Source organism: Prionailurus viverrinus, chromosome C1 (genome assembly GCF_022837055.1).
Source record: "Prionailurus viverrinus isolate Anna chromosome C1, UM_Priviv_1.0, whole genome shotgun sequence".
Taxonomy (NCBI): Eukaryota; Metazoa; Chordata; class Mammalia; order Carnivora; family Felidae; genus Prionailurus; species Prionailurus viverrinus.
Genome location: NC_062568.1, coordinates 199,466,856 through 199,490,550, shown reverse-complemented (window position 1 = coordinate 199,490,550; position 23,695 = coordinate 199,466,856). Strand labels below are relative to the sequence as shown.

At 50.9% G+C, this 23,695-nt stretch overlaps 1 protein-coding gene across 4 annotated transcripts in view; it reads right to left on the bottom strand.

Annotated features, from left to right (window-relative positions):
- The window catches only part of KIF17 (kinesin family member 17), a 48,270-nt gene that overhangs the window by 6,832 nt on the left and 17,743 nt on the right, over positions 1–23,695 (bottom strand). For all 4 annotated transcript variants that reach the window (XR_007154582.1, XM_047869542.1, XM_047869543.1 and 1 more), the window contains exons 6-12: positions 22,133–22,242; positions 18,163–18,310; positions 16,061–16,614; positions 14,985–15,071; positions 14,499–14,597; positions 13,665–13,876; positions 11,876–12,107 (exon numbers count right to left, since the gene is read on the bottom strand). Coding sequence is in view for 3 of the 4 variants with exons in the window: in XM_047869542.1 (XP_047725498.1) it covers positions 11,876–12,107; positions 13,665–13,876; positions 14,499–14,597; positions 14,985–15,071; positions 16,061–16,614; positions 18,163–18,310; positions 22,133–22,242 (1,442 nt within the window). In the remaining variant the exon portion in view is untranslated. The remainder of the gene's footprint in view (positions 1–11,875; positions 12,108–13,664; positions 13,877–14,498; positions 14,598–14,984; positions 15,072–16,060; positions 16,615–18,162; positions 18,311–22,132; positions 22,243–23,695) is intronic.

Below are 23,695 nucleotides of genomic sequence, written 5' to 3'. Positions count from 1 at the left end.
ACAGGTGACTCCCAGCTGCAACTGTAACCATGCTCTCCCTGAGCCCCAAGATTCCTGGGTGCACAGTCTGTTTCCTTAAAGAGCAGGTACAGTTCGATTAGTGAAGGAGGATGTTTCTAATTCATGGGAATGGTCATCACATGTAACCAGTTGAAAGCAGAGGACATCTGGTAGGACACAGGTGGGCAATTAATGCTCTATTTCTTGAGGCACCTGGGTGGCTCAGTTGGTTAAGCATCTGATTCTTGATTTCTGCTCCGGCCATGATCTCACAGTTCATGGGTTCGAACCCTGTGTCAGGCTCTGCACTGGCAGTGCAGAACCTGCTTGGGATTCTCTCTCTCCCCTTCTCTCTCTCTCTCTCTCTGCCCCTCCCCTGCTCCCCACTCACACGTGCTGTCTCTCTCTCCCTCTCAAAATAAATACATAAACTTAAAAAATATATTAAATCCGTGTTCCAATCCATGAACATGGGATGTCTTTCCATTTATTTAGGTATTCTTAATTTCTTTCAGCAGTGTTTTCTAATTTTTGGCATATAGTTTTACCCTTCTTTTGTTACATTTATTCCTAAGTAGTTTATTCTTTTTGATGTGTTATAAATGGAATTGTTTTCTTAATTTTATTTGCAGGTTGTTCATTGAGAGTATGTAGAAATATAATTGCTTTTTGCTTATTAATCTTGCATCCTGCAACCTTGCTGAAGTAGGTTTTGTTTTTTTTTTTTTTTAGTGGATTCCTTAGGATTTTCTACATAAGATGATGTCATCTGCACATAGAAATCCTTGTACCTATTCCCTTCCAAACTCAATGCCTTTTAAATCACTTTCTTGCCCAAGTGACCTAGCTAGAACCTTCAGCCTACTGTGAAATAGAAGTGCTGACAACAGACACCCTTGTCTTCTTTGTCATCTTAGGGGGAAAGCATTAAGTCTTTCACCATTGAGTATGATGTTTTCTGTGGATTTTTCATAGGTGCCCTTTATCAGAATAAAGAAGTTTCCTTCTAGTTCTAGTTTCCTGGGTGTTTTTATCATAACAGATGTTGGTTTTTTCAAATGCCTTTTCTGCATCTACTAAGATGATCATATGGGTTTTGTCTTTTATTCTATTGATATGGTATATTGCATTAATTGATTTTTGGATACCAAACTAACCTTGCATTCCTAGGATAAATCCTACTTTGGCATGATGTACAATCTTTTTACATGTTGTTGGATTTGGTTTGCTAGAATTTTGTGGAGCATTTTGTCTCTATATTTATAAGAAATATTAGTCTGTACTTTTCTTGTTATGTCTTTCTATGGTTTTGTTATCAGGTGATACTGGACCTATAGAATGAATTAAGAGGTGTTCCCTTCTAGTTCACATGACTTTTTAAAGATACTTTTTAAAGCCCTAGTCTTCACTTTACAAATAAAATCCAGTGAGAAGATGTGATGGGAGAGGATACCCCACAGAGGAAAGCAAATACAAGAAAATATCTAGGTGGGAAAGTAACAAGACTATGTTCAAAACCTATGTGAGGAAATTTATAAAACACTCCTGAGTGACATAAAAATTGATCTGAACTAACAGAAGATATACCGTGTTCCTGGATGTGAAAATCCAAACTCATAAACATACCAATACTCTCAAGCTAATTTATAAATATAACATGATTCTGCCACAAGTTCCACCAATTTTTTTCTTTGTTTCGCTTCATTTTTTTTTAATGTTTTCATTTATTTTTGAGACAGAGCATGAGCGGAGAAGGGGCAGAGAGAGAGGGAGACACAGAATCTGAAGCAGGCTCCAGGCTCTGAGCTGTCAGCACAGAGCCTGACGTGGGGCCCTAACTCCCAAAGCGCGAGATCATGACCTGAGTCGAAGTTGGACGCTTCACCGACTAAGCCACCCAGGCACCCCATAAAAAGTCAATTAATTTGACAAAGTAAAACTTAAAAAAAAAACAACTTTTGCGTGGCAAAAATACCATAAAGCATAGTAAAAAGACAAATGAAATTGGAACAGAAATCTTTCTACCTTACATCACAGAGGAAGAAATTGGCGACCGACCAAGGAATATGAATATCCGTAATATAAATTACTCCTGCTGTAAAGAGCTTCTACAAGCGGAGAAGGAAAGGAAGCAGCATCCTTACGGAAAAGGGGTCAAAAGACTTGGGATGAGCACTGGGTGTTGTATGGAAGCAAATTTGACAATACATTATATCAAATACATACATAAAGTGAGCCCAGTTCAGAGGGGGAGAACTGCAGCTGTCCCTAAAACATAGGAAGGAATGGCTCAGCCTTGCTCAACAGTAAGCAAAAGGCACATTGCTGAGGCTGTGAGAAAGCGCACTGGTACGGACTAGTGGAAACGCAAAGGGATTCACCCTCAGGGAGGAGAAGTTGGCAAAAGCTACCAAAGTCACATATGCTTTCCTCTCCGTCCAGCTGGAGGAATCGATTCCAATGTATACCTACCCTAAATACAAAAGCAGTGTGCACAGGTTATTCACTACACAGCACTTTTCCCTGACAAAAGATAGAAAACAATCCAAATGTCCATCAAGAGAGGGCTGTTGGAGGGGCGCCTGGGTGGCTCAGTCGGTTAAGTATCTGGCTTCAGCTCGGGTCGTGATCTCACAGTTTGTGGGTTCGAGCCCCACGCTGGGCTCTGTGCTGACAGCTCAGAGTCTGGAGCCTGTTTCAGATTCTGTGTGTGTGTGTGTGTGTGTGTGTGTGTGTCTCAAAAATACATAAACATCGTAAAAAAAAGAGAGAGAGAGAGGCCTGTTGGAATAAACAATGACACACCCTCACAGTGGAGCAGCACCCAGCAGTAAAAAGGAATGGCATATTTCTAGATACCGCTGCCGAGGGACCTCCAGGATGGATCATCATGTGAAAAAGACGAGGCGGAGGAAAGTATGTTTGTAGCTACTTTTTCTAAGAAGAGGGAGGGCATGTACATGTATGCACAGCAGATTTGTACACACACACACACATATCTGTTTGTATTAAAAAACAAAAGTGGGGTGCCTGGATGACTCATTCCATTAAGCATCCGACCCTTGATTTCGGCTCAGGTCATGATCTTGCAGTTTGTGGGTTTGAGCCCCTCATCAGGCTCTGCACTGACAGCACGGAGCCTGCTTGGGATTTTCTCTCTCTCCACCTGCCCCCTCTCTCTCTGCCCCTCTCCTGCTTATGTGCTCTCTCTCTCTCTCTCTCTCTCTGAAGAATAAATAAATTTTTTAAAAAGTTAAAAAAAAGTTCTGGATACCTGGGGATAATGACAGGGGATAAATCTGATTCTCTCCAGACAGGCCCTCCAAAACAACACACTGAGCAAGGAGAGAAAATAAAACCACCCTGAGCCCAGCCTCATGACCCAAAGACAGAACACCAGCTGCTTCGAAATAACCAGAAGTCCAGCAGACAGCTCGTGGGCCCACCCCACAGCAGGGAGGAGCAGAAAGCACCCAGGAAAGTGTGCAAGGGGGAAGGCAGGGTGATGAAAGGCAGATAAAATCGCCCCCCAAAAGAGAGAGCCCCACTCTGAGTGGGAAAATACCAATAATGGATCTGATACGGCGAAACTGATGGAAGAGACTGGAATGTGGGCTGGTCTCTGCAAGACTGAGTCTCTGCAAGTCTCTGTAGAGACTGAGGGGTTAGTCTCTGCAAGGCATGGCTTCTGGAGGGTGCTTAGAGATGGGAGGCCCCTGGAGGTGGAAATTAGAAGTCCTGCAGAAACAAGAGAAAATGCCAAAAGACACAATGACCCCTCCCACAGAGAGGGAGGGAGTGAGAATGAGTGGGGGAGGGGCAGAGAGCGAGGGAGAGAGAGGGTCTGAAGTGGGCTCTGCCCTGACAGTAGCGAGCCCAATGCAGGGTTTGAACTCATGAACCGTGAGATCATGACCTGAGCTGAGGTCAGGACACTTAACTGACTGAGCCACCCAGGCACCCCTGTGAATATGTTATCTTATGCGGTAGAAAGCACTTTGCAAATGGAAGTAAGGTTATTCATCTGTTGACTTTAATTTTTTTTTTTTAATTAAAAATTCTTTTTGGTAACATTTATTATTGAGAGACAGAGAGAGACATGGCACGAGCATGGGAGGGGCAGAGAGAGGGGGAGACACAGAATCGGAAGCAGGCTCCAGGCTGTGAGCTGTCAGCACAGAGCCCGACGCGGGGCTCGAACTCCCGAACCGCGAGATCATGACCTGAGTCAAAGTTGGACGCTTAACCGACTGAGCCACCCAGGCGCCCCCTAAGCTGTTGACTTTAAACCAGGGAGATCACCCCAGGTCATCTGGTGAGCCCAGTGTAACCACACGGGCCTCGCAGGAGGGGAGCAGAGAGCCAGTCTTTTAAAGGACTGGCCTTAGAAGAGATGCTTTAGACAAAGGAGACAAGAGTAGAGTGAGAGAGCTGAAGTCTGGGAGGAGCTGGCCGTGGCTGTCTTTCAGGGGGGCCACGAGCTGGGAAAGGCAGGCAGCTTCTAGAAACAGAATGACCCCCAGCGGCCAGCCAGTGAGGAAATGGGAACCTCAGTCCTACAACCACATAGGCTAGAATCCTGTCAACAGGTGTCCTAGAAACAGATTCTTTCCTAGCACCTCCAGAAGGAAACTGACCCTGCCAACACCTGGCCTTAGCCTTGTGGAATTCTAAGCAGAAGAACCAGCCATGCGGGAGCTGGATCCTGACCCACAGAACTGCGAGATAATAAATTTGCGTTCTTTTAAGCAACTCTCTTTGTGGGGATATGCCAGCCACCGCAGCAACAGGGGACAGCGTGTATTTAACACTGCACTTCACCATACGAACAGAAGAGTGTGCTATCGACTGAGCAAACCTAGCCAGCAGCCCAAACCTTCACCTCTGCTTCCAGCTGGTACCGAAAGTGCAGAAAACACAAGACATTGCGAAATAAACAGAAAAGAGCAGAGGCAGCTAATCAAAGTTACTATGAGAAACAGAAAATGAAAATCAAAGCATTTCAGAAGAAAATTCCCCCCCAGAGCACAAGCACGCAGAACCAAAATGTTACCCAGCATCCCAACGTGCACAAAGTCTCCTTAAATTCACATAGGGAAATTTCAAGTCAGCAATCCAAACACTTAAAGTGGAAATGGATGAAAAAGTGAAGAAGATGTAAAATGAGACATTAACCAAACTCCAGAAAGAATTTAAAAAGTTTAAAAATTAAAGAAAAGTTACAAGCTATCCTGGGAAGAACAGATTTGGCTGAAAACATAAAAAGGGTATTGAGAAAAACCATGAGGGGCGCCTGGGTGGCTCAGTCAGTTAAGGGTCCGACTTCAGCTCAGCTGATGATCTCACGGTTCATGAGTTCAAGCCCTCATGGGGTTCTGCGCTGACAGTGTGGAGCCTGCTTGGGATTCTCTCTCTCTCTCTCTCTCTCTCTCTCTCTCTCTCCCTCCCTCCCTCCCTCTCTCTCTCTCTCTCTCAAAATAAATAAATAAACTTAAAAGAAAAAGAAAAAGCATGAAAATAGCCAAGAAAATTTAAAAACTACAGAGGTTCAAAGAGAAAAGCATCAGCTTCCACTTTGGCGAGATCGTTTGGTTGGTGGTGTGGGTGGGGATGAGGGTTAGCCGAGGGGGATGTGATGGGGCCCAGGGCGCCCGAGGGCGCTCCGAGGGAAGCAGGTGCCAACTCGTCCTCCTCTCTCTTGTCCTCACTCCCTGCGCTCAGTCCATTCACCTCCTTTCTGCTCCTGGAGCCACTGACATTCTCGGCACTGGCCCCTCTCGGCCTGGAAGCCTCTTCCTTCAGGTCACGACATACGGCAGGGCCCGGCCTTTCTTAATGCTCAGGTCCCACCTCAGAAGTCACCGCCTCCGTGAGAACCTCCCTGCCCCCCACCCAAGGTGGCCCCAGGAACTTCTGGGGTTCTCTTAATGCTCAGTTCCTTGATGAGGGTGCTGGGTTTATGGGCGCATTCACTTGGCGGAAATGAATTATGTCGCACATTTGTGATTTGTATGTTTATACTTCAATCAAAATGAAAAGAAAAAGGAGTGGGTGGGTGGCTCGGTTAGTTAAGCGTCCGACTCTTGGTTTCGGCTCAGGTCATGATCTCACGGTTTGTGAGTTCGAGCCCTGCATTGGGCTCCGTGCTGAAAATCCGGAGCCTGCTTGGGATTCTCTCTCTGCCTCTCTCTCTGCCCCTCCCTCCCTTGCTCTCTCTCTGTGTCTTAAAATAAATAAAAAACCTTTTTGGGGCGCCTGGGTGGCTCAGTCGGTTAAGCGTCCGACTTCAGCTCAGGTCATGATCTCACAGTTTGTGAGTTCAAGCCCCGCGTAGGGCTCTGTGCTGACAGCTCAGAGCCTGGAGCCTGCTTCTGATTATGTGTCTCCCTCTCTCTGCTCCTCCCCTGCTCATGCTGTGTCTCTCTCTCTCTCTTCTTTGAAAATAAATAAAAACATTAAAAAAAAAAACAAAAAAAAAACCTTTTTGCAGCAGACCTCCACAGAAACTTGGCCGGCCAGAAAGGAGGGGCAGGATATATTCAATGCACTCAATCAGAAAAATATGCAGCCAAGAATTCTTTTTTTTTTTTTTTAATTTTTTTTTTTAATGTTTATTTATTTTTGAGACAGAGAGAGACAGAGCATGAATGGGGGAGTATCAGAGAGAGAGGGAGACACAGAATCCGAAACAGGCTCCAGGCTCTGAGTGGTCAGCACAGAGCCCGACGCGGGGCTCGAACTCACGGACCGCGAGATCATGACCTGAGCTGAAGTCGGACGCTTAACCGACTGAGCCACCCAGGCGCCCCAGCCAAGAATTCTTTATCCAGCAAGGCTGTCACTCAAAATAGAAGGAGAGATAAAAAGTTTCCCAGGCAAACAAAAATTAAAGGAGTTTGTGACCACTAAACCACCCCTGCAAGAAATTTTAAGGGGGACTCTCAGGGGAGAAAAGATGAAAATATAAATAAATAAGTAAATAAATAAATAAATACCAAAAGCAACAAAGATTAGAAAGGACCAGAGAACACCACCAGAAACTCCAACTCTACAAGCATCACAATGGCAATAAATTCATATCTTTTAGTACTCACTCTAAACGTCAATGGACTCAATGCTCCCATCAAAAGATATAGGGTAACAGAATGGATAAGAAAACAAGATCCATCTACATGCTGTTTACAAGAGACCCACTTTAGACCTAAAGACATCTTCAGATTGAAAGTCAGGGGATGGAGAACTATCTATCTATCATGCTAATGGTCAACAAAAGAAAGCCGGAGTAGCCATACTTATATCAGACAATCTAGACTTTAAAATATAGACTGTGTCAAGAGATGCAGAAGAGATGTCATAATCAAGGGGTCTATAGACCAAGAAGACCTACCAACTGTAAACATTTATGCGCCAAATGTGAAAGCACCCAAATATATAAGTCAATTAATCACAAACATAAAGAAACTCATCGATAGTAATACCATAATAGTAGGACACTTCAACACCCCACTCACAGCAATGGACAGATCATCTAAGCAGAAAATCAACAAGGAAACAATGGCTTTGAATGACACACTGGGCCAGATGGACTTAACAGATATATTCAGAACATTTCATCCTAAAGCAGCAGAATATACATTCTTCTCCAGTGCACATGGAACGTTCTCCAGAATAGACCACATACTGGGATACAAATCAGCCCTCAGCAAGCACAAAAAGGTCGAGTTCATACCGTGCATATTTTCAGACCACAATGCTATGAAACTGGAAATCAACCCCAGCAAAAAAAATTGAAAAGGTAACAAATACTTGGAGACTGAAGAACATCCTACTAATGAATGAAGTTAAAGAGGAAATTGAAAAGTATATGGAAGCCAATGAAAATGATAACACCACAACCCAAAACCTCTGGGACGCAGCAAAGGCGGTCATAAGAGGAAAGTATATAGCAATCCAGGCCTTCCTAAAGAAGGAAGAAAGATCTCAGATACACAACCTAACCTTACGCCTTAACGAGCTGGAAAAAGAACAGCAAATAAAACCCAAAACCAGCAGAAGACATGAAATAATAAAGATTACAGCAGAAATTAATGCTATCGAAACCAAAAAAAACAATAGAACAGATCAATGAAACGAGAAGTTGGCTCTTTGAAAGAATTAACAAAACTGATAAACCACTAGCCAGTCTGATCAAAAAGAAAATGGAAAGGACCCAAATAAATAAAATCAAAAATGAAACAGGAGAGGGGCACCTGGGTGGCTCAGTCGGTTGGGCGTCCGACTTCAGCTCAGGTCACGATCTCGCGGTCCGTGAGTTCGAGCCCCGCGTCGGGCTCTGGGCTGATGGCTCAGAGCCTGGAGCCTGTTTCCGATTCTATGTCTCCCTCTCTCTCTGCCCCTCCCCCGTTCATGCTCTGTCTCTCTCTGTCCCCCAAAAAATAAATAAACGTTGAAAAAAAAATTTAAAAAAAAAAAAAAATGAAACAGGAGAGATGACAACCAACACAGCACAAATAAAAACAATAATAAGAGAATATTATGAGCAATTATATGCCAATAAAATGGGCAATCTGGAAGAAATGGACAAATTCCTAGAAACATATACACTACCAAAACTGAAACAGGAAGAAATAGAAAATTTGAACAGACCCATAACCAGTAAGGAAATCGAATTCGTAATCAAAAATCTTCCAAAAAACAAGAGTCCAGGGCCAGATGGCTTTCCAGGGGAATTATACCAAACATTCAAGGAAGAGTTAACACCTATTTTCTTGAAGCTGTTCCAAAAAATAGAAAAGGAAGGGAAACTTCCAAACTAATTCTATGAAGCCAGCATTACCTTGATTCCAAAACCAGACAGAGACTCCACGATAAAGAACTATAGACCAATTTCCCTGATGAACATGGATGCAAAAATCCTCAACAAGATATTAGCCAACCGGATCCCACAATACATTAAAAAAAATTATTCACCATGACCAAGTGGGGTTTACGCCTGGGACACAGGGCTGGTTCAATATCCGCAAAACAATTAATGTGATTCATCACATCAATAAAAGAAAGGACAAGAACCATATGATCCTCTCGATAGATGCAGAGAAAGCATTTGACAAGATATAGCATCCTTTCTTGATAAAAATCCTCAAGAAAGTAGGGATAGAAGGATCATACCTTGAGATCATAAAAGCCGTAGATGAACGACCCAATGCTAATATCATCCTCAATGGGGAAAAACTGAGAGCTTTCCCCCTAAGGTCAGGAAGAAGACAGAGATGTCCACTCTCGCCACTGTTATCCAACATAGTATTGGAAGTCTTAGCCTCTGCAATCAGACAACACAAAGAAATAAAAGGCATCCAAATTGGCCAGCAGGAGGTCAAACTTTCACTCTTCGCAGATGACATGATACTCTATATGGAAAACCCTAAAGATTCCACCAAAAAACTGCTTGAATTGATTCATGAATTCAGCAAAGTTGCAGGATATAAAATCAATGCACAGAAATCGGCTGCATTCCTATATACCAACAATGAAGTGACAAAAAGAGAAATCAAGTAATCGATCCCATTTACAATTGCACCAAAAACCATAAAATACCTAGGAATAAATCTAACCAAAGAGGTGAAAAATCTATACACTGAAAACTATAGAAAGCTTATGGAAGAAATTGAAGAAGACGCAAAAAATGGAAAAAGAGTCCATGCTCCTGGATAGGAAGAACAAATATTGTTAAAATGTCTATACTACCCTTAAAAAAAAGAAGGTGGGGAGGTGCCTGGGTGGCTCAGTCAGTTAAGCATCCGGCTTCTGACTTCGGCTCAGGTCATGATCTCACAGCCAGTGAGTTCGGGTCCCACACTGAATTCTGTGCTGACAGCTCAGAGCCTGGAGCCTGCTTCAGATTCTGTGTCTCCCTCTCTCTCTGCTCCTCCCCCACTCACGCTCCCTCTCTCTCTGTCTCAAAGATGAATAAATGTTAAAAAAAAATTTATTTTAATGTTGATACTACCCAAAGCAATCTACATATTCAATGTAATCCCTATCAAAATAACACCAGCATTCTTCACAGAGCTAGAACAAATAATCCAAAAATTTGCATGGAACCAGAAAAAGCCCCAAATAGCCAAAGCAATCTTGAAAAAGAAAACCAAAGCAGGAGGCATCACAATCCTGCACTTCAAGCTATACTACAAAGCTGTAATAATCAAGACAGTATGGTACTGGCACAAGAACAAACACTCAGATCAATGGAACAGAATAGAGAACCCAGAAGTGGACCCACAAGTGTATAGCCAACTAATCTTTGACAAAGCAGGAAAGAATATCCAATGGAGTAAAGACAGTCTCTTCAGCAAATGGTGCTGGGAAAACTGGACAGCGACATGCAGAAGAATGAACCTGGACCACTTTCTTACACCAGACACAAAAATAAACTCAAAATGGATGAAAGACCTAGACGTAAGACAGGAAGCCATCAAAATCCTCGAGGAGAAAGCAGGCAAAAACGTCTTTGATCTTGGCCGCAGCAACTTCTTACTCAGCACGTCTCCGGAGGCAAGGAAAACAAAAGCAAAAATGAACTACTGGGACCTCATCAAAATAAAAAGCTTCTGCACAGCGAAGGAAACAATCAGCAAAGCTAAAAGGCAAAAGACGGAATGGGAGAAGATATTTGCAAATGACATATCAGATAAAGGGTTAGTATCCAAAATCTATAAAGAACTTATCAAACTCAACACCCCAAAAACAAATAATCCAGTGAAGAAATGGGCAAAAGACATGAATAGACACTTCTCCAAAGAAGACATCCAGATGGCCAATCGACACATGAAAAAATGCTCCACATCACTCATCATCAGGGAAATACAAATCAAAACCACAATGAGATACCACCTTACACCTGTCAGAATGGCTAACATTATCAACCCAGGCAACAACAGATGTTGGCGAGGATGCGGAGAGAGAGGATCTCTTTTGCATTGTTGGTGGCAATGCAAGCTGGCGCAGCCACGCTGGAAAACAGTATGGAGGTTCCTCAAAAAACTAAAAATAGAACTACCCTACGACCCAGCAATTGCACTACTAGGCATTTATCCACGGGATATAGGTGTGCTCTTTTGAAGGGACATATGTACCCCCGTGTTTATAGCAACACTATCAACAATAGCCAAAGTATGGAAAGAGCCCAAATGTCCATCGATGGATGAATGGATAAAGAAAATGTGGTATATATACACAATGGAGTATTACTCGGCAATCAAAAAGAATGAAAAGTTGCCATTTGCAACCACGTGGATGGAACTGGAGGGTATTATGCTAAGAGAAATTAGTCAGTCAGAGAAAGACAAAAATCATATGACTTCACTCATATGAGGATTTTAAGAGACAAAACAGATGAGCATAAGGGAAGGGAAGCAAAAATAATACAAAAACAGGGAGGGGGACAAAACAGAAGAGACTCATAAATATGGAGAACAAACTGAGGGTTACTGGAGGGGTTGTGGGAGGAGGGATGGGCTAAATGGGGAAGGGGCACTAAGGAATCTACTCCTGAAATCATTGTTGCAGTATATGCTAACTAATTTGGGTGTAAATTTTAAAAAAATTAAATTAAAAAATAAAAATAAATAAGCAAATAAATAAATTAAATAAATAAAAACCTTTAAAAAATGAAAAAATAAAAATAAAGCCGCTCTCCCCTAGTATTCTCTTCACGGCACTCCCACCGGCTGGCACTGTCCTCTGGTTTCTCTGCTGTGCTCTGTGTCATACACGCCCTCCCAGCACAGACACGTCTGTCGCTGTGACTACTTCCACGGCAGGCCCGGAGCTATGAACGCCCGCGGGCGGGGTGGGGCGGGCAGGGCTGGGGCCTCACCTTCCTCTGTATCTTCTCCAGCAGCTTGCTCTTGGCGCGCACCTCCTCCTGGATGGAGTCGTAGACGTTGAGCAGCACCCAGTCCCCGCCGTCCTCATCCGAGTTCTGCAAGGCTGCCACCAGCTGCCTTTTGCGCTCGTCCGCATACCGCTTCCTCCGCTTGTGCCTCTCCTTCAGGTCCTTGTTCTTGGCCTGCTCCCCGCCGACCACCTGCTGCTCCAACAGCTGCAGACTGCCGGGCACAGAGAAGAAAGCACACGTGACGGTATCTGGCCATCGTCGCGCCCTTGCTGTCCAGCGGGACATCTCAGAGTCCATGCAACAACCCGTCGCACAGATGGACACAGGTTCAGAGAGGCCAAGCCTCTGGCCAGGGTCGGAACCAGGGGTCCAAGCAGATCTGCCCAAGTCCAAGCCCGTGCGCTCAACTGCACGACAGGACGGACGAGAATCTCCCTGCGGATCCAGAGCCAACCCACCCACCACCCGCCAGGGGCCTCCCAGGGCCCATGGTTTTCCCCCAGTACAGCAGGCTCACAGCCGTGCGCCCCGGCGACCTGCACGATTAGAGTAGCCCTGAGATGGGAACAACATTCAGCGCATCCGGGCAGGCGCTTCATCATCTCCCTCTGCGGCCCCCCAACCCACTCACTCCAGCGTCACTCGCTGCTTGTCCTCCAAACAGCCAGGCTGTCCCCTGCGCTGCACTCTCGTGCTGCCTGGGGCTGTGCCCTGTATCCCAAAGGCCACCCTGAGGCATCTGTCCTGCAAACCTCACTCAGGTGTAGCTGAGCAAAACTACTCGAAGAAACAGAAGAAGCCTTCCCTGACCATCCTCCAGACCACACCCTGAACACCGTCACATGTGCTGAGTGTTCCCTTGGTGCCCGAAGCTGGGTCTCTGCAGGCAGTGTCTCCTTGGACCCTCGTGACGAGCTTCTCAAGAAGCCGAGGCACAGGGAGGCTTAAAGTTGGCCCCAGGAGGTAGTGGGAGGTAGTGGTGGAGGCGGACGGGAACCAAGGCAGGCGACTGCACAACCACTTGCTTTTCTTTGCTACAGAAGCTGGCCCTCCCTGGGCCTGGGTATCTGCCTCCCCCTGGACCGTGAGCCCCTTGAAAGCCAAGTCAGCAGCTCGTTCTTCCTTGCGCCTGGTGCCCGGCACGTAGTTGATGCTCAGTTCACCTCTGAACTGTGGCCTGTGGGATGGAGTTTGCCACCACTAGGAGGAGGCTGAGCCCCTGACCACGGTGCTGACTTTGTCACAGAGGTGGGCCTGACATTATTCACATTCACAGAAGTGAGAACCAAGGCTCGGAAATGTTAAGTGATTTGCACGGAGGGAAGAAAGCCCAGCTCCCCAGGCGGCAGCGGCTGAGGGCGTTTGGGGTGGCCAGTCCTAGGTGTGACATCGGGAGGGCACTGGAGGCTCGCTGGGAGCTGAGGAAAGCCTGCATCATCCTGCCCTGGGATTCCTGAAACCTGATAGCCAGGCCCTGCGGATGCCAGGCAGACAACAGTCCCCTCCCTTCCTCCTGGAGCAGGTGCCTGAGGTGGTCTGGTGGCGCCCGTGCAGCTCCCCGAGCAGAGCCCTGCCCGCCCCGCTGATCAGCACCATCCCTGCCCCTCTGCTCCTGGACAGAGGATCGGGGCGTGTCCGGCCTCGGTCAGGAGGGGATCTGGATGGGGGCTCAGTGAAGACTCTCTGGGCACCCCCGCCCCCATGCCCAGGACATAGCTCCGTCCTGCTCCGCCACGGGGTCCCGCCAGCCCCAAGCACCAGCACTTACCGGGCAAGCACCTGCTGCTGGTCCACGGCGGGCAGCAGGTCGTCGGTCAGCACCGCCACCTCCATGCCCACACTGTCCCTTCTCACGCTCGTCATGACCAGCGAGGGCTGAGGCTGAGCCTCCAAGGCCCCCCAGGCCTCAGCCTCGGCCCCTACGCCAGGCTCTGCTGCCGACACCACCTCCTCGGCCATTTCTGGACCCTGGTCAACCTCCTGAGCACAAAGAGAAACCAAAGTGGAGGCAGAGAAGCCGGCCCCTGGACACCGGCAGCAGCTCAATCCCAGATGGCGGCGTCTGGGTCCCTCGCGATCTGGGATGGATCGCTTCTGGTTTGGAGGCACCCAGTTGTACAAAAATGCGCCCAGTTGGGTTCCTACTGCCACCATTTCTTCCAACACCCGAAACAGTCTTGCTCTTCTGCCCCTGAAGACCCAGGCTCTCCACGGCAGCCAGGCAGTTTTCTCCAAATATGTACCAATCCCAGCCCTTTCCCAAAGAGAACCTTTTACAGATTCGCAGTGCGTTTGCAGTTAAATCCTGTTTCCATAGCCTTCAGGCCCCCAGTGCCTCTCCCTGCCTCACCCCCCCCACCCCCCGCCCCACCTCTCTCCACCCCCTCACCCTGCTGCTTCTCTGGCCTCATTTTCCCATTGCTAAGAAAGTCGAGATGTTCCCAGCCACAGGACTTTGGCACAGGCCATCCCCCCTGGCTTGATGCTCTGCTCTGGCCCCTTCCTCCTGCTCGGGTCCCATCTCAACGTCACCTTACAGCCAGGGCTCCCCTAGCCACCCCGTGTCGCATCTACTGAGAACCTGAAGTGTGCCAGCTCCTACCCAGTGATCCTGTCCAGAGGCTGGCAGATAGTTTTCTCTCTCCACACATGTGGGCAGACTTAAAGCCTTCCCCTCACTCCCTGTGGCCTTTTGTGCTTCCTTAAGCAGAAGAGAAAAGGGCGGGGTCTGAGAGCAGCAGTGTTCAAAACGGCACCGGCACCGGGCAGTCCCTGCCAGTGCCTGGGGGACCCACGCCCCTGCCCTCAGCACACACTGGGCCTCTGTGCTCTAGATGGGCTTCTGAGGCCAAGGGGAGTCAGAAAGCTGCTAAGCAGTGGCCTCTTAACCACATCAATAATAAGAGATAGGATGGTTCCTCCATTTGTACACCACTTTGCAACAGGCCATCCCTGATAAGCTGGGGGAGGGCTGGGGTCATGGTCCCTGTTTTGTGGTTGAGGACACTGAGGCCCAGAGTGTCACAGGAAGACCCAGGCTCCTGGGATTCCTCCCCCCACCTGAGGGTCGGCCCAGCGGGGAACTCACAGTCTTGAGCAGGAGGTAGTCAGCTGTCTCAGCTTCAGACCTAATGTCACCATGCCCGGGCCCCAGCAGATCCGTCAGGGAGGGGTGCTTGCAGGAGGATGGGGAGTGGCGGGGGGGGGGCGGAGGGACAGTGGGCCAGAATCAACCTCAGCTCCCTGACCTCCCCTTCAGTGCCCCACACCCCCAGCCCCAGGCCTCATCAAGCCACCAGCTCCTCCTGCCTGTCACCGCTGAGGGGATGGGTGGGGAGCAGGGGCGAGGAGATGAGAGAACAGGGAAGAGAGAAACGGGGAGGGAGTATGCTCCCCTGTGCTCCCTGCTTGCAATACTCCCGGTGAAACACGCGTCAGCACCCCCATTTTACAGAAGGGGAAACCAAGGCCCAGAAAGGTGACTGCCCAAGGCCACACAACTAAGTGAGCGGTAGGGCCGGGATTTAACCCGGGTCTGTCTGACTCAAAGGCCTGCGCTCTTTACACACACACACGCACACACGCACACGCATGTACATGCACATGCAGGCAAGGAAAGGAAAGGAAAGGAAAAGGAAAAGAACAAAGGAAAGAAAAAAGACCAAAAGGGGGAGAAGAGGAAAGGAATCTAAAACATCACAGCGGGTGGAAAGGGGACAGGATGGAAGAGTGGCCCCACCAGATCCCTGGGGGGGTCCCTGACTGGTAGCTGCCTTCCCGCAGACCCCAGCCTGCCAGAGCACGAGGGCGGCCAAGGCCTCCTCCAGCTCCTTTGGGCCTGGAAACAGCGTAACCATGGCAACTCAGCAAATCCCCCAAATAGGTGTCCCTCCCTCAGCAGAACGGGCGCCCACCTGGCAAAGCCTCCTGCCTCCCTCCCCCCTCCCCTACCGGCTTACAGAGCATGAGACAGAGCTTCTCCCTTCCTGGACCCCTGAACACTGGTGCCCATGAGCCGCCACCAAGCCAGAGCCACTGCAGAGGTGTCAATGGGGGGCCAGGGCCCCGGAGGTTAGACATCTGCCTGTGCCCAGCGACCTGTGTGCCCCCAGCTGAGCTCTGCCCACTGAGTTTCTGCCTGGCAGCCTGGGTGACATCAGCTACCTGTGCGGGGACCTTGGGTACCTCTGCCAGGGGCACCTCGGCTGCCACCACGGCGGAGGACAGCCTGGCCAGCTTGGCTTCCACCTCGGCAAACGGGTTGTGCAGGCCTGGTAACAGCTCCAGGGCGATCCGCTGTGGTTCCTCTTCCTCCGGGACGCACCCCTCCTGCAGCAGGGGCCCCGCGGCCTCCTGGCTGAGATACTCGTCTGGGGAATATCTGCCCTTGGCCTCCACCTCGGGCATGAAGAACTCCAGGTCGGAGGGCTCCCGAGGCCCCAGGAAGGCCTTGGACACGGAGGTTTCTTCGAGTGCGAAAGACTTGTCAGACCCCAGAGACATGTCAGACTTGGAGGTCTCCACCTCGGGCAGCTCCTCGAAGCTGGGAGAAACCTCAGTCCTGGAGACGCACTCGCCGGGCAGAGGGCGCGGCAGGGAGTAGACCTCGGGTTTCACGGCCGTCTCGTAGTGGAACGTGGGTGAGTCCTCAGACATGTTGGCAAACTCAGCCCTGGACATGCCCTGGGCCTTGAGGACCCCCGCCTTCAGGACAGCCTCTGCAAATGGAGACTCCCTTTAGTTTCTTTTTTTTTTTAATTTTTTTTTTCAACGTTTATTTATTTTTGGGACAGAGAGAGAGACAGAGCATGAACAGGCGAGGGGCAGAGAGAGAGGGAGACACAGAATCGGAAACAGGCTCCAGGCTCCGAGCCATCAGTCCAGAGCCCAACGCGGGGCTCAAACTCACGGACCGCGAGATCGTGACCTGGCTGAAGTCGGACGCTTAACCGACTGCGCCACCCAGGCGCCCCTCCCTTTAGTTTCTTCCAGAGTAGGATGAGGGGCCCCCTGGGAGCCGGCCCACGCACACCATCTCTAAGGGACGGGCTTAACAGAGCCTCCCGGGCCCCCAAATCCTGGCCTCCCATCTCTATCAGAACTCACACCCCATTTCCTTCACCTCTTCCAGGAAGTCTTCCCTGACTGGCACCATGAGCTGTCCATTCTCTGACCTCCCCAGCCACTAGGTGCTCTTACCACCCTGCCTTGGAACCACTCTTATCACATAAGGTGACTGCCCTGTGGGTCTATTGCTGAGAGCTCCTGATCGGCGAGCCGACTTCACACACGAGACCCCGAGGGGCCCCTGCAGGGGCACCCGGCTCAGGGCCCTCGTCCACAGGATACACTAGACCCGTGGGAGTTCAGTGAACACTGTGGATGAAGGGTAGAGCAAATAAAATCATTCAGAAGCCTAATGTTCAAAGCGGACTGGAGGAGCGCTCTGAAGGACAGAAAATGCTAGAACCTGCCCTTCCCCTCTCCTCTGGGTCTGCCAGCCTGCACGAGACTGCAGTCACAGAGGCCTCCTCAGGGCTCCCAGCCCATGGGCACTACACCCACCCGCTCCTCTGTCGCTGTGTCCTGATGCTCCCCAAGCCTCAGTTTGCACCCTGGCAACGTGAGGATTCAGTGCATCCTAACTCACTGAGGGGGCACCTGGCACCCAGTAATGCCCCATAAATGGTCCCCACGATTGGCCAATATTGTCATCAATACAAGAAGGATTTTACAGTATTTGGGGGCGTCCTAGGAGGTCTGAGTTGCCTGGTGGCACAGGTATTTGAATGATAGTGGTAGGGTGGAACATTCTAGAATGTCAAAAAGACAACGAAAATCTTTAGCAAGGCGCAAGTTCTCACTAGTCACGGAGCCCTTATTTTGGGGTGTGTTTGCTTGGATAACAGATAGGCTCAAAAGGGAGAGAAGACTAGAAAAATACAGAAACCGGGGGAAGGAACTCACCCGTGAAACACGGGTGATAAGTCAACCGAGCCTGAGGCCGAGGCGTCACAGATGCAACGCTGCGTGGGTGAGAACACTGCCTGGGTTCCAATCCTGACGCCACTTTACCAGCTGTGTAACCACGGACAATTTACTTACCCTCTCTGTGCCTCAGTTTCCTCACCTATAAAGCGAGGCTAATTGTGGTTCCTACCTGGCTGGGCTGTGGTGAGGAGTACCCAGCACTGAGCCCAGTGTGTAGAAAGTGCTCTACAAATGTCAGTTAGTAAAATGGGGAGGGGAGCCAGCTGGCCACCCACCTGTCTCCTTTCGCAGGTTTTCCTCCAGCGCGGACAGCTTCACGTCATACGAGTTGCGCATGGCAGTGATGTCCTCCTCCAGCCGGGCCCTGGACTCCTGCTCCGCCTCGTAGTCGGCCCTCAGCTGGGCCAGGCGCTCCTCGTACTCCTGGGAGTGGGAGGCAATATGGGGGGGGGGGGGTGCCGCGTCACATCAGGGGGTCGAAACGCAGCCTTCCGTGTTTCTGTCATTCAAACAGCCCAGGAAATACCGATAAGCCATAAGAACGGAGTTAAAATGGCCTACACGACCCTGGGGTGATTACTGGCTGGTGAAAACCCTTCTGAACTTCACTCTCCATTTTTAACAGGCTAATTATCTAAGATTTGGCTGTAATCTATCTTTCCACAAAGCAATATATCATGAAGGCCTGTGCAGGTCAATAAATACGTTTTAGCCAAATAGCTCTCAAGCTATCGAGCACGAAATACATTTTTATTTCTCTGCTTCTCCCTCCATCTTTGCTGTCACCGTCAGCTCTGGTCCAAAGAGCCTCCCAGCCCATCCCCCTCCTCCACTCTTGCCCCTGCCCCAAAACTTTCTCCACATGGCACCCTCATTCCCGTCTGTTAGGCCAGGTTTCAACGGCTTCCTATGTTAGAGGACAAAAGTTTCTCCATTTGACCCCAGTCCCCAGTGATCTGGGCCATCTGCCCCTTGACTAGACCTCATTTTTGCCACATTGGGCACACGGGCCACTGTCCATTCCTAGACAGCCCCAGCCCCACATCCTTCCTGCCTCAGGGCCTTTGCCCTTGCTCCCCCACCCCCAGCAAGCTGTTCCTTCAGACTTCAACTCAGTAACACCTCCTCCCAGAGGCCCTCCCTGACCACCCTCTCTGTCACTTCACTGATTTCTTCTTGGCATGGGTCATGAGCTTCCCGTGGTTCTCTCCATTTAGTCGAGTACAGGTTTATCGTCCAGCTCCCCTGCCACACAGCAAGCACTCTCCCCTCAGCGCCTAGCACAGAGGAGGGGCTCGGTGGCTAACCCTTGAACCAGCAAGTGCATCGAGCAGATTGCTGGCCAGTAACCAGACTACTCAGCTGCTGATACACGTCTCCCACAGGCAGGGCTGGGGGTTATGAGCTAATGACAGTACATGGCCTTGGGTGTCACGGAGCCACTAGGGGAGAGCGAGCTCCTGTGCCGTGCCCATCTGGCCAGGACCCTTCCAGAATCACAGAACAAGCACAGAATTCTACAACAGTACAGACACTATGACGTGGGCTCTCGGGGAGGAGGGACAGAAGGGGACAGAGGATCATTAAACCGTGACTGCGTGTTCTATGCCACATCTGAGACGCGTCTGAGCCTCAGGGTAGCACACAGGGTTCTGGAGGCCCAGGGAGGTTCCACGGCCTGCCCAGAACCACGCAGCTCTCTGGCGGGGTGGCCACGAGGAGACCTCCTACACCCCGTCCGCTTTCTCAGTGTCCCCAGCCCTTGCCCCCAGCTTCCCCCCAGGCCCCACGCGAGACTCGGCCCTCGGCAAGCACCCCTGGCTCCCTCGCCGAGTCCCCTCCATGGCTCCCTCCCAGCGCGGCCCTGGCCCCAGTGAAACCCAGGCCCCAGCCTGGTCACACCTACACACCGGTAACCCCTGGCTGGAGATGCAGGTGTATGCATGCACACGCGTGCACACGCCCACACACCCATGCCTACACACACGCGCACATGCACGCACACACGTCTACATGCACGAGCACACGTGTGCACGTGCAGGCACGCATAGGCACACATACGGCAGTACCAACTTCTAGTCCCAGTTGTAAATGTGTGACCCCGAACCACAGAGGACCGCTGAGGTGGCCTGGTGCCCCTCTGGGTCCTTCCGCTCTCTGACCACGGCAGCCCTCCACCCCTTCCTCTCTTGAGAACACGGAAGCATGCCCTCGCTTCCCAGCCCACAGCTTCCTGTCATCTCCAGATGGCGCGTCCATCCGAAGCCAAGCCGCCCACTCGGGGACTTTGCTCTTTCAATCCCCACCTCCGTCCTGCACCGCAGACTTCTCTCTCGGTGTGAGGCCTCTGCAGTCACAGAACATATGCCCTGTTCCCTCCAGCACTCAGAACTCCAGGACTCGGTACGTTTTTCCGTGGCCCCACGCACACCTCCAGCTACAGGGCCCGGCACCGGCAGGGGCTCAATGCCTGCTGATGATTGGGTAGGGGGCTGGAGGGCAAACCCAGCCCCCCAAATCCTGCCTCGTGCCTGTTCCACAGCCCAATGGCGAGAAGACGCCCCTCGGCTCCCCCTCTCACAGCAGCAGGAAAGCTGCTGTTGCACCGTTTCTAGAGGCAAGGACACAGGCTTAGAGAGGTCACAGAGCCCACCGAGAACTGCACTTGCAGAAGGTACAAGCTGGTCGGGCGCTGGGACTCTTCTGGTCCAAACCCCGCCCCGCCCCCGCCCGCTTTCCTGGTGCAGCCGGGAGACTGAGCCCACAGAGTCACATCTCCAGCTCGTGGCTGGGCCCATCCCCAGCCCGGTACCCTCGCCGCCCCACACAGGGGCCACCCCCCTTATCTTGAACATCCTGACTAGCTCTGGAATGGAAAGAAAAGCACAGTTGCAGGCACACAGTAGGTGCTCAATAAATACGAGTCATAAGTGAAATGGGCAGGAAGGAGAGAGGGAAGACAGACACCCTCAGCCCTTCCTCCAAGCGGGGCTCACAGAAGACACACCAGAGCCTGAAAAAAACCTTGGTGGTGGCCTCAGGCGACAGTGCTCTGATGTAGCGTCCGCTGGGTTATACCACGAGGAGGAGGCCAGCCACCCGCACCACCCCAGGAGCTGGGCCCGGAACTCCAGAGATGACCTGACATCCCCACCAGGAGCCTCCAGGCCAGCAGAGGAAGGGCAATGAGCCCTGAGCAACCAGAACCTTCACAGGGGCCAGGACAAAGTCCGTCGGGGGTCACAACTGAGCCTCTCCCCGAGGAGTAAAAGCCTCTGCCTGCCATGGGCGGCCCTTGGGGACTCGGGTGGATTTCTCCCAGTCCTCTAGCCCACAGGACTCAGACTCCCAGGCCTTACCCGATCTGCCCCCCAGAGGCTGGGCCCCAGGCCCCCACAGCCCTGCTGGGGCTCCCAGGGGCCCCAGGGCTGATCCCAACTGAGGTTACAGCCGAGAGGCAGAGGCGTCCAGACCCCCGTCCCTGAAGAGCTGTCCCTGCCTGGCCTCCACCGGGAAAGAGCCAATGTCCCATCCCCAGCTGAGGTCTCTGAATGGGGCCCTCAACTGGCAGGAATCTCCGGAAACCAGCAGGGCCTACAGTCAGGACAGAGCCTAAACAGGAAGTTAGGAAGCTTTGCCGGGTCTGGCTGTATAAGTCCCCCTCTAGGGATCAGCTCGACACCTGTAAGTCAGTGGATTATTATTACCTGCCCTGCTGGTTCCCAGAGATGCTGGAAGGCACACATGTGGGAGCATGACCCAGGTGCCCCTAGGTGACAGCTTTTTTGGAGAGGCCAGCTCCCCACATATCCACTGGTCAAATGAGTGCCTGGGGGCTCCCCACTGCCCACCTGGACTGCCCAGCTCTCGGCCCCTGGCTCATTGGCATCTGCAGAGGGGCCCAACTCCCTTCCACTCTGGCCTCCCCATACCGCGCACCTGGGGACAGCCCATTGCCACCACCTGGAAGGCCTTCTCCACTCCCAGCAACCCAGAGTCACCTCCTCCTGGGGTACTGAGGAGAGACTCCTGCAGACACCCCCACCCCCCTCCCTGCTCTCCCCGTACAGGCCCTGACCTGGAATGGACTGCACTCTGGAGTCAGGCCCCGAGCTGACATCGCAGCCCTGACTCTCCTTAGCGACATGACCTCGGACAAGTCATGGCACCTCTCTGAGCCTCAGCCTTCGGAGCTCCAAGATGGCCCCACCTGCCAGCCATTCTCCCAGCTGCCCAGTGGCTCACCTCCCGAATCAGCTGCTTCTCGGCCTCTGTGTCAGGCTGGATCACAGATGGGGGCACCAGCTTCTCCTCAATCTGGACAGGGTTTAGGGGTACCTGACTGGACAGCAGGGCTGGGAGACAGATGGAAAACGAGGGCTGGGACCAAGGTGCACACAGTTTGCAGGAACTAAGCAGAAATCCGTAAGTAGACAACTAAATGCTTATTCGAAACAGACTTCACAGTATTGACTTTATTTGAGGCACGTCTCTACACAAAATGCTAATTTACTCAGTCATTCAACAAGTATTTCTTAAGCACCTGCATGTTCTAGGCACTGGGGAAACGGCATTGAACAAAACAGACAGAACTCCACACCCACATTGGGTTTTCAATTGGAGACAGAAGGCACATAAAATAAATAAGCAAAATGCCAGCACGGTACAAGGGGATGCGCTCTAGAAAGAGAAAGAAAGCAGGGAGGGTGCTCAGGAGTAAGATCCAAGGGGAAGGGTTACAATTTAAACAGCGTGCTCGGGAGGACCGCTCAGACAAGGTAAGGCAAAGGCAGTGACCTGAAGGAAGCGGTAGAGAGAAGAAGGCAGAGATCTTGGGGAAGAGCTTTCCAGACAGAAGGGAGCAGTGAGTGCAAAGGTCCTGTGGCGGACGAGAGCCTGGACTGTTCCAGAAACGGCCAGGAAGCCAGTGTGGCTGGAGTGGAGCAAGGAAGGGAGAGAATGGGTGATGAGGAGGTCAAGAGGGAACGGGGTGGATCGTGGGGTCGCTGGAAGCTGCGCTGAGGGCTTTGGCTTTGACTCGGGTAAACGGGCCGCCGAGGGTTTGCGCAGGGCAATAAAAGGACTTGCGTTTGAACAGGACCTCCCAGGCTGCTGTGTGGGGATGCACGGAGGGGCATAAGGGCAGACTCCGGGATACCTGCCGGGGTGTGGGTGTGCTTTGCAGTAATTCGGGTAGGAGACGTTAGCGACTCAGGGGACAGCAGTTGACAGATTCTAGACACATCTTAAAGGTAGAAACCAGCTCTACTGCTGGATCGGATGCAGGTTGGAGCGAAAACGAGAAACCAAAGGGCGACCCCAGGGTTTCTGGCTTGAACACTCGGAAGGGGAGTGTTGTCATCACCTGAGTGATGACACTAAACAGCTAGCTATCCAAGTCCGGAATGCAGAGGCCACTGTGTAGCAATTGGTTGTGTTTTGGTTTTTTGGTTTTTTTACATATTCTGTACTTTGTGATATTTGACATCGTGGGGGACTTGCCAGCCAGGGAGAGACGGCCCCTCGCGGGGCCAGCTAATTCCTAGAGTCAACAACCTGCCAGTCGTTATTAGCCCACCTTTCACGTGCCAACCAAGCACCGCCAAGTCCACACCACACCCCCCTTCTATTTCGCAGTCCCAGCCGGGCTCCCCCTGCCCTAAACCCCTGAGGGCCAGGACTAGATGAGCAGGGACTGCCCCTGAGCCCCAACCCACGGGAATTATTCAATTTTTTATAATTTTTTAATGTTTATTTTTGAGAGACAAAGTGCGAGCTGAGGAGGGGCAGAGAGAGAGGGAGGCACAG